This window comes from Nelumbo nucifera, chromosome 1 (genome assembly GCF_055504915.1).
Source record: "Nelumbo nucifera cultivar China Antique chromosome 1, China Antique-T2T, whole genome shotgun sequence".
Taxonomy (NCBI): domain Eukaryota; kingdom Viridiplantae; phylum Streptophyta; class Magnoliopsida; order Proteales; family Nelumbonaceae; genus Nelumbo; species Nelumbo nucifera.
Genome location: NC_142649.1, coordinates 175,537,268 through 175,548,556, shown reverse-complemented (window position 1 = coordinate 175,548,556; position 11,289 = coordinate 175,537,268). Strand labels below are relative to the sequence as shown.

General features: G+C 34.5%; 1 protein-coding gene across 2 annotated transcripts; it reads right to left on the bottom strand.

Annotated features, from left to right (window-relative positions):
• Positions 1–799: 799 nt before the first annotated feature.
• LOC104596623 (glutamate receptor 2.3-like) lies at positions 800–7,359 on the bottom strand. 2 transcript variants are annotated; one of them, XM_088903066.1, is made up of 5 exons: positions 7,005–7,359; positions 4,194–5,548; positions 3,188–3,488; positions 1,934–2,343; positions 800–1,300 (listed from the first exon to the last, which is right to left on the bottom strand). In XM_088903066.1, the coding sequence occupies exons 1-5, from the start codon at positions 7,285–7,287 to the stop codon at positions 857–859; spliced, it is 2,793 nt and encodes a 930-aa protein (XP_088759192.1). In that variant the 5' UTR covers positions 7,288–7,359; the 3' UTR covers positions 800–856. The 2 variants fall into 2 exon arrangements, with proteins under 2 accessions (XP_088759192.1, XP_088759195.1); XM_088903069.1 differs by lacking the exon at positions 7,005–7,359 and adding an exon at positions 6,806–6,956.
• Between the last annotated feature and the right edge of the window lie 3,930 nt (positions 7,360–11,289).

Below are 11,289 nucleotides of genomic sequence, written 5' to 3'. Positions count from 1 at the left end.
CACATTTTGTAAGTTGTTTGCACAAAAAAATAATACTAAACTAATCAATTAGGCACTCTTGTTTAAATTTTTGCACATAGCTCATATACGATTCTCAAGAACTTGGATTAGATGAATTTGATGGTTATGTAAGGGGCTGTGTAGCCAATAATAAAACTCACAGTGTCTAGTCACACATTAGGAACATCTCCCTATGAATTTAACATTCATGCATGGGAGATATTCCCAATGTGTGGCTGGCTAACATGTCCCCAGAGTTTTTGCTTGCAAGAAATCTGAGTTCACATGAACCATCCACATGAACTGAGGGACTAAGTGATTGTGGGGCATATATACATTTTGTGGCTGATGAGGGGCATTATTATCGGTTAGATAGTTTCTAACACAGCCATAAGTGCAGTTAATCCGGAGTCAGAGTTAAAATCATTCTTTAATTTTGGTACCTTTTCCTAAATTTTGTGTATATATATATTAGATTAAGGTTGTATTTGATATTATTGCCACTTCTACTTGCAACATTTTAGGTTGGTCAATATAAATTTTATGATAATACATTTTTTTCTACCACAAATGCTTTAAGTTATCAATACAACATTAGTTTAGAAAATGTCAAATTTGTTGTTTCCACTGTAAATGCAATACCTAATCCAATGCCTATATTATTTAGTGGAAGTGGTTATATAATGTAATGTGACAAGATAGTTTTTCAAAAATTTGTATTAACCAACACAAAATATTTACAAAGTAGAAGTGGCAAAGATACCAAACACATCCTAAATCTTTGATGTTAGGCTATACGTTATATTAAAAATCATTCCATTTCATCATGGCCTTCTAAAAAAATTCCATTTTATCATCAGTCGCATCGTCCAATGGCATTTTGTTCATCAAGCTTAGTTGGACTACAATTTTCCATTCCTAGAGCATTGTTATCTATTATCTTTGAAGGAGTTGAAAGGTTTGGACTGCTTTCACACTCATTGATTGATGAAGACGTTTCAATATTTGTTTCTTCCAGACCTTGTTCGTGGGGTCCCATACCGATGTTATTTACAACTGGAGTATTGAAGCACATCCTTTGAAGTACAGAGAATATAAAAGCACAAAGTCTGATGAAGCCAGTGACAAGAAAGAGCACCCAGAAAACCTCAAGTGTGAGGGGGTTTGAAGAAGTAGTAGTTGTTGTATCTGGACAAGGGCTCCCAAGCCATGCCTTCTCGATTGCTGCCATTTTTTCTCCTTTCATGGATAGAATTTCCCTTGAAACATCAGCTACCAGAGGTGACCCTCTTGGGAATACCTGTATCATTCAAAAGCAATATATAAGAAGCAACTGCAAGTCTCCCACACAGTCATACTTACACAGACACATTCATGGTTGGACCCATGGGGGTGGAATCTTCTACACCCATGGTTTTAGCCTTGGGGGTAAAAACCGTAAAATCTTGCCTTTCGATGTACATAGAATACTATATCATTCATGATTTTAGCCCAAGGCTACGCCCATGGATGTAGCATTTTTTTCTTTGTTGGTTGGATGGGTACACTTATTAGGATAGAAAAATTATGGAAAAGTACACTGTACCACATTGCAGAATTCTGAATTCCACTGCAATCCTATATATAATTCAAAATGACAAGCACCCTCGCCCTAAAACACCAAAAACCGCCCGTGTATTGGTATTAATTCCGAGCTAACACCTACCTCAACTGTACCAAGAATTCTTAAGGTGTGCTGAACAGCCATTCTCCCTAGAAATTAAGAGTAGAGGACCATAAATTTTAGGGAAAGTTCTTAACAATTTCTACAAAACTCCTTAAGAAGTAAGAACTCCCCCTCAACTTTCTATTCTTCCCCTATTTTCTGTCAAACCAACACAGCCTTAAGAATCTAATTATATATTATATATGGTGGCAAAGGTGGGATGCTTACATAAACAAATGAATCCATCCCGTATATTTCAGCGCCCATTCTGTACTTCCCACAATACTTGTTGAGGAAGAGCTTAATATAGGGAATTTGATCAAAGATGACAGCAACGCCCCCATTCTTACTTCCTCTCATCAAGGCATCATTGTACTCCTCTGGAGAGTTGTAGACCTTAAGCTTAGCTTTCCCAAAGCCCAACTGCTTCAACAATCCTTCCACAGAGGAGCCATTTCGGTAACCCACAAAGTCCCCATTCGCTATGAGATCATTTACACTAACACTTACTGGTTGATATTGTTGTTGTGCTGATAGCATTGATGATAAAGTCGATATGTATGTCTGGCCTATTAAACATAGCTCAAAAAACCATGCCAATAGAATGAGCATCGAAGATAACCTTAAATTCCCTTCTCCTGTAATCATCAAAGAAGACTTAATTTGGTTATTGATTAACTATTATCTACCAATTAATTAATGATGCTTCTCTCTCTCTCTGGCTTTCAACTCAAATTAGTTGAGCAAAGAACTAATTAAAGAGGATTTTAAATTTTGAATCTAAAAAACATAAAAGTCTCAATTTATGCAACTGATGTAATGTTGAGGGTGGTGTAACATTAATCACTTACAGCACTAGTTTTGCATGGTTATAAATTATAGGGTCATTTACTTAACCATCCATGCACTATAATTTCACATATTTACTAAAACCTATCCTATATTTTCCATATTATTAAAACACCCCATATTATTTGTTACATGTTTTACTTAATTGACCTTCTATTAGGAAGAACTGTTTGTATATATTTTGTTTGTGGGAATGGTCAGGTAAACTCTTAACATGAGTAAAAATACCTATAAGAGCTCTCATATGACGAACCTTAGAAACAAATTAAACCTGTGGACAAAATAAATAAATTTTGTTTTTCCTTTTAATTTAATTTTCTGACATTAGGGTCAGAAACATCATTTTCTACTCTTATCTAATAAAATGAATGATAGGTAAAGCGGCTGCAAACTATGTATGAGGTGTCTATGTCAATGACCCTAGAGAAAGAAAATAAGAGAGAAATAGAGAATCTTAAAGAGAAAGTGCTTAAGCAATTTCCCAAAATTTGTTAACAACTTTCATTCCCTCATCTTTTTATTTCTCTTATTAATTTTCTATCAGAGCCAACACGGCCTAAATTATAAGTAATAGTAGTTTAATACTAATATTGTAGACTGTCTCATATGAAAATTAGGAAGTAGAGAAATCACCTTCTTGGAAGAGAAGCCCGGACAAAGTAGCAACAATATTTTGTTGAGCGAAGTTCCCACTAAAATGTTGGTCCCCTCCTCCACCCAAAGCAAAAATTAAAAGTCCAGTGAAGACGAATGAACTAGACCATGTGAACCAGAGACCCCACGTCATAGGCTTGAAAAGGGTCAGTATATTATTCTTCTCGTATACGATTGGAACTATGGTAGAAACACCTCCATTAGTAAAAGGTTGAGAAATGTCAACATTTGATGACCAATTTGCTGTAGCAGGTATGTCCCCCAAAGCCGCGTCATACTTCTATTTTCTCAATGTCATGAAAGAAAACACTAATAAGGTTTATGTAGAAAACCTAGCTATGTGCAAATACATGTATATAGAGACTGCATTTGATTTTCTGAGATTTTTTCTTTCAATCATAATATAATTATAAATCATTTTTCGTAAGGGTCTGTTTGGTTTATAATCGAAATCGGAATCGGAATCGAAATCCTCTGAAATGGTCCATTCATATAGTCTATTTAGTTTAAACAGGAATGAGAAGGAATGTGATTTTATTTCCAAGGGAAGGGTAAGGAATGACCTTTCTCTCAAATGAGAGAATGCCATTTCCAACAGGAATGAGAATAGAATTCCCATTCCATCCAACCAAACAATTGGAACCAAAATAACCCATTCCAACTCCGATTCCAGACCCCTATTCCCACAAACCAAACAGGGCCTAAGTTAATATTGTTTGGCAACAAAATACAGAAACATGTTATTGGTTGTGTATATCACAAGATACCACAAGATTTTGGAAAATGTCTGGCTTTCATGTCCATTTTGCATGCAAGCAAACACTATTAAATAAATAAATAGCATTTTGCATGGAAACCATTATTGCTTTTACGTGTAACCAAAAATAGCTAGAAATGAAAAAAAAAAAATAGTCATCAGATATATAATAGAAAGAAAGATTGAAAAAGAAAAGTAAATTATATATGGGTATTGACTGTGTATAACCTGATCAGAGACTTGGTTTACTAGGTCATCGTAACTTCCAGCACTCTCACCATTTTCATTCTCAAATGGAACAAACTCGTAAGGAACATTGTAAGGTAATGCCTCCATTACTGAATTGAACACCTCAATGCAATACCCAGAGACCTTTGTCTCCTTGGTCTTAGGGTCCCTCTCCACCTTCACAAACTCATTAAAACCAACCTTCACCGGAACTCCAATCCTCAACTTACCTCCCCTCTTTGGCACCACCCAACCCTTAGGAATCGTCCTAGAATCGCCAGGCCAAATGACTGTCCCAAGATCATCCTTAGACGTAGAGTAGTCCCTCTTATTCCCTTCTCTGCTGCTGCTGTTCAGCTCCCTTGAAATGCCATACATCGGTATCCAAAACCCAATATCTCTCTCCCCTTTACCAATCACATTGAGTATTTGGAAGACAAACTGCTGTGGTTGTCCATGCAGAAGACGTATGTCTCCACTGAGACCCTTAAAACTGGTCCCCAAGATTGCTTTGCGAACTCTTGAGCCAAATTTGGAGGTTCTGATGAAATGATCTGAGAAACAAGAGCTGTTTCTTCTCAAATCCTTGGCTTTGTTCATGCGATGATGCATTGAACCAACACTTTCTACTGCAGTTGCTAGCATCCAGACAGCATCATACGCTAACAGCCCATACACGCTTAGCTCGACGTCCTCAGTAATAGGATTATCTCGGCGGAATTTCTTTCTCCATTGAGATCTCAGGTTGTCAAGCTCCTCTGATGGTGGGACGTAGAGCTTTATCCCCAAGACTCCTTGCATTGAGTCGATCACGGATTGGTTCAATGAATCCAGCAGATTTGACAACCCATCTGTAATAATCCAGACATAACCTTCACTCATCATTCCTGCATCTTTCACCAGTTGAAAGAAATGGGGACCGAGCGAAATTGACATATGGACTACAAAGACGCTTTTTTGCATCTCCATCAGTTTATAGAGTTCTGTGTTGATTTCGTCCTTGGTGGCCGAAACAGGAATACTGCTTCTGTGGGTGATCTGAGCGTCGATGTCCAGGAAGGAATCAATGAGATAGGGAAGGATCCCATTCCCATAGTCTGTGTCTTCATGGATGGTAACAACTTCATTCCATCCAAAAGCTTGAACGATGGCAGCAATTGCTTTTACCTGGTAAGAGTCATTTGGAATCATTCCAATGAAGTAGGGGCTGCGGGAGTAGAGGGAAGGATTCGTTGCAGAGAAAGAAATAATGGGCACATGAGCTTTTGCTCCGAGATCTGCAATAAACTCCGCCTGAATTGACTCTTGGGGTCCAAGGATTGCTTGTACTTGAGCATCTTTCAACAAATTCAATGCTACACCCAAAGAAAACAAAATTAATTAATTATATATACATCCATTCCAAATCATCTTCATATAGTTTGTATATATAGTCCTTTATTTTTTTTTAATTTTTATAATTATTTTACCAAGCATTATTAATTAATGCAGTTTATTTCAATTATTTCCCTTTTTGTTTTTCCTTTTTTTTTTGGTCCTTCTAAATGCATAAACTTCAAGAATACGGAGTCATAAGAAGTTTTCATCACACACACACAAAAAAAAAAAAGTCACAAGAAGAAGAAGAATATCAAGCTTCAAAATATATTTTTTTTCTTTTTCTCTTATTAGATGCTAGAAATAATTGAAATTACTATGAATATGGCTGTTTTCATCCATCCTGCTAAAGTAAGGTGTGCCCAAAACCTCACTCTTAAAAAAGGCTATTCCAACCTCTTCTTCTTCTTCTTCTTAAAAAAAAAAATCCAACCTATATATAGTTCAATGCTTTAATGTCTTGAATATCAAGGAATCTTTGCATCCCATATCCATTTAGGAGGAAAAAAAAGGGAAATTGAGGATGATGATGACGTGTATCAAATGGGATCATGGGTCCAAAAGTCTTCTCTAATCTTTCTTTTATATATTATTAATGTTTTTTCCTTTTCATTATGTCAGTGCATCTGCCCCATTTGTTATATTATTGGGTGAGTTCTAGTCACAAAGTCATTTAGATTGAATATATATATATATATATATATATATATATATATATATATATATATATTAAGGAACCATTCAACCTAAAAGTTTAACTAATTAGGTGAGGTACCTGCAAAGATTTTTATTCTTTGACATACTCCCCTTCCTAGTTCCTATTCCACATATATATGCCATATCCCACCACTTTTGTTGGAGCTTTTGCCAATATTCCATTCAAAATGCTCCAAAAAAGGGGCTTAGAATATTGAACACATTACAATTACTTTTCTCTGAAATTTTCTGGCCCTTGAATAGATGATGATGGTAATGATAATGATAATAACAACGACATAAAAACCAGACCCTAGATTGCTGAAAACAGAAGATCCCTAGGTCTTTTAAATTTAGGGGCCCTTTGAAAACAGCTAATGTGGCTGAAACTGAAAAGCTTATTTTGAGACCTTAGTGGTAGAAGTTGAAATTGGGTTTGATCACCGGACTAGCGTACCTGTTCCCATGTCACGAAAAATTTATGAAAAACGGAAAAGGGGAAAGCAAAAGATGCTGATCATAAGTTAAATTGAACTTACAGTGGTTATTATGATTATCGGTTGGCCTAAATCGATCGACAGGCTTCAAGCCCAGCTCGTTGGCATGTCTAATCGACTTACAGTCTTATATTTCTTAGTCTTGGAAGAAATTTGAAAGATGACGCATCTTGGGTCATCAAATTCTCTGTTCAAAAATAAAAAAGAGCAAATAAGAAAAAAAAAATTGATTCAAGTATACCTTCAAAGGCAGCGGTTACAACATCCTTCTTCGAATCTTTTGGGTGGAGAACCAGCCTCGTTTTATAGTGACTGTGAACTGTATAAAAGTCTGAAATCGCCATTGAGATGCAGCTGTAAGCCATCTTTCCCATGGGCGTTTCTAAATCGAGAATGACACCAACAGGAAACAAAATTGTAGTACTGTTAACATTGCTTCTTTGAGAGCTAGCGACCACCATGAATTGGGAGCTCAGAAAGCAAGGGGATAACACCAAAAGAAAAAGGGGTAACTGGTTTCCCATATTTTAGAACAAAAAAGGAAATGATACCTGAAGGAGAAGGGAAAAAGAAGAAATACATGAGTGGATATTATATAGAACTAGAAGATGGTGAAGAATATCAGTGCAACAAATAAGGTTGCATGGTATCTTCCATTAAATTCAGAAGAAAAAGAGCTAGCGTAAAGCATTTGGCTTCTCTTACTATTATTATTATTATTAGATTAATTTTTTTTCTCTATTGATTTGTAAACATTAGCATTTGGCTTCTGGCTTCTATTGATCTTTGGATCTGTAAGCATTAACATCATCAAACAAATCCCCCCTTTTTAGCGTTTTCAATACTTTAATTTGAATAGTCGATGCAAGGGTTTGATATTCCAAGTCTAGCATTCATACTTTAGTTGCGGATCAAACACGCAGAAGCTTCACTCTAGTTGAGGATAAAATTTCTTGCAATTAGCTGATAGTTCATCATGGTCCAATTAAACGGTTCAACCGTTTTGTATTTCACTTAAAAACCAAAACGGTGAAATCACTTGTCTCCCTTGGGGGTGTGGGTCTATAAAAACTAGAAAACATCTTTCCCCGGATGAAATTAATTATTCTAGAAATGAGTTGTTGAGCAACAGAATACTTGTAGATGCTTTAGTCTGTATTCAAATTTCAAAAAACGTTTTAGAGATAAGAGAAAACTTTGTGATAGGGTGTTCTACACAAGAATGTTTTGTTTTTCATTTGTTTTGAAATCGTCACAACAGCAAAACCGCAAAATCAGGTTGGTTTTTCTAAAGATGTTTTTGGAACCTTAAAAATAATGGTTTTTGAAACAAAAAACGCATTTTATAGTGTAAAAACTATAGGATTATGGAGCATGATATTATTACTTTCCAACTATAATATAAGTTTAAAAATTATGTATTTAGTCCATCTATAATATAAGGGTTGAAAATGTAACTTCAATTATTACTTTCCACCTCATTCAATACTCTCTCATTTAGTCTTATACTTAAGATATTAAATTTCATTTTCTCTTATTAAATCCTATATTTAAGTTATTTTTCATTAATAAATTTTATTAATTAGATCTATGTCAATATTTTTAACAATATAAACCCATATGTTTTAAATCTGACTAAAAAACAAAACCATTTTTATCCAAGTGGTGGCTAAGCAATTGAACGATCTGAATCAAATTTATCAACCTATGAAGTCATAGTTAGGTAATAAAATTTTTAAAATAAAAACAAATATAAAAAATACAAAAAAAAAAGTAGAAAATACTAGACACATTTATGATATTTTTATCAATCAAATTAAAAAAATAATTATAATAAACAAGAATTATTTTTATTGATAATTAAAATAAAATACATAATTTAGAATTGACCAAAAATGAAATATAAAAATTAATAATAAATAGTTCAACTTTTGGGTTAAATGTGCTAACATTTAATGTCATAAATAAATAGTAAAAATTAATAAAATATAAAATACAAAAATAAAAGGATGCACAAATTTACTTATCATGTTAAACAAAAGGTAAATGTCATATATCAGAACTATTTTTATACAAAAAATATAAAAAGATATAGAAAAAAATTGAACACATCTATAATTCTATATTTACACTACTATTAAAAATATGAATAAGATTATAAAGTTTTCTTTTGACTAAAATATTCATTTTTTGAATTTAATCCCTATTTAATTGTATGGTTTATATTGTAAATTGAATTACTAGTTTTCACCTCATTCAATTTCCTCTATTTAAAACTTACATTTTTTTTTTATAAATGAATAAAAGAAAAAAGAAACGCTAGAAATGTAAAATACTAGAAAAAGAAGAGTCTAGCAAAGTAGATAGGCCTGTCAATGTCAATGATAATTGAAACTTCACAACGCAATCTAATTATCACATATATGGATGTGGTGTTTAAGTAATCAGATTTGAATTTTACAATTTACATCCAATTAATAATAAAAAACAAAAAATAAAAAATATATAAAGTTTATAAAAAATTTTGAATATATTATTACTACCATTATCATTATCTAATATTACCATACATGAACACTTACCACTAAATATAAAAGATCTAGAACAATGGGCTACGTCTGGTTTGATAGAAAATAAGAGAGACTGAAAATTCAGAGAAATTTCTTAACAAAATTTGGCTGCAACTTCTTAAGATGGACGAAACTTAGCTCTCAAAGTAACTTCATTGGAACTCCCTGTGAAGTGAGTTATGAATCAGAGAGCAATAAAGAATGAAGAAGATTTTTATCCTTAGGTAGTTACTATCACCAAATATTTTCGAGGAAACGAGCTTGAAGAATTCCATATATATAATCCAACAAACCAAGATATGTAACACCTTCCTTGCAACTTATGTAACGTAGCTTGAATAATCTAATACGACACATTCCTTGACCTTCGTGAAGTATTCTTAGCATTTTCTAGGTAAGGTGGTCAGCAATAATTGGTTTTAATGGAGGCCAATCTGCTTTTTCAGAGAGAAGAGTCAAATGATCAATTGCTATTATCATCATCAAGTAAGTTACAAGGTAATGGCGCTTGATAAGGAAAGGCAGTAGATCTTTGTTTTTTATTTATTTATTGATAGATCTCTTGGAGCTCAGATCTCCTACCCACGGGACAGTACAGCTGTACAATAGTAACATCTTTCATACTTACATATTATCATTCATGGGGAGATGTTCCCAATGTACAGTGCTAGTGTGAGATCTGGATTCTCTTAATTGTGAGACTAGCTAAGAACACTCATATTGTGCAAGGAAAGAATGACCGGATTTGGGGGTATGTAATGTTATAAAAACCGATTTGGAATCAGAATCTTTTTGGCCACCAATTTCTTTGTCAGTGATCAATCTCCAGTTGGAGTGGACGGCTCATTTCAATTTAAAAAATTTAAAAACAGCCAAAACTGTTGTCTGGGTCGAAAGGGCCAATGGTTCAACCGCCCAAGTCAGTAGATCACTGAAAAAGTCAATAGTTTTTCACCAAGTGCCGGGTTAAGGGTGAAATGAAACTGGTCACTTGAACAGTTTCTGGGCCAAACAGTTCGACCATTTGGATCATCAACGACAATTTTGAAACACCAGGGGTATGTGATGACACTTATAGGCCTCAAGTTTCACTTGTAACCAAGGTTTTTAAAACCGACTCGGAGAACGAATCGGTCAGGGGTCCAATTCCTGGGTTGGCCGTTTGTTGACCAAAATCAACGATTTTGATCAAACCGTTCGAACGGTTTGAACGATTAACCACCGGGTCAGCCGTTTGTTGACCAAAATCAACGATTTTTGGGAAAATCCGATTTTGGGGAAAAATGGAACTGATCACCTGACCAGTTCCCGATTTTCTGGTCCAATTGTCCAATCCGGTCTGGTTTTGAAAACCATACTTGTAACAATGAGGCACCTTATAATTTCAAAAATCACTACCCAAGTCAAACCATTAACCATAAATTTATCAAAATGTCCATTCATGGTTTGAGTAGCTGAGAGAAAAAAATTGTAAAGTCATAGAAATGGTCATGATTAATGTGAAGATCGTCGTGTTGCTTTAACACTATTTGTGATTTTGTTCAACTATGAGGAAGAAAATGAAAGGGTTAAGAAATAAGGCTGTGTTTGATTTGAAGGAAAAGATGGGAAAACTCTGTTTTTGTAGGTTTTTCTACCTTTTCCTTCAGACCAAACACCTTAAGGTTTTAGAGATTCAATAAGAGAAAGGGCAAAACAGTCTCATAAAATATGTAAAAGGTAGTTTTGAAAATTTTAAAATGCCAATGGCTGGACTTGGGTGCTGGATTTTTTAAAGTGGAGGGTGACTCATTGGACTCCGGATCTCCTGCCCACAAGAGCTCTATCCAGGCCTATCCATAAAACACTACCTCTATGCATTGGAAACATCTCATGAGATGTTCTCATGTGTGGCTACAATGTTATGTGGGTACGTAGTAGGAATGGCAATTTCGTGGGAATTTTTGGGTATCCAAT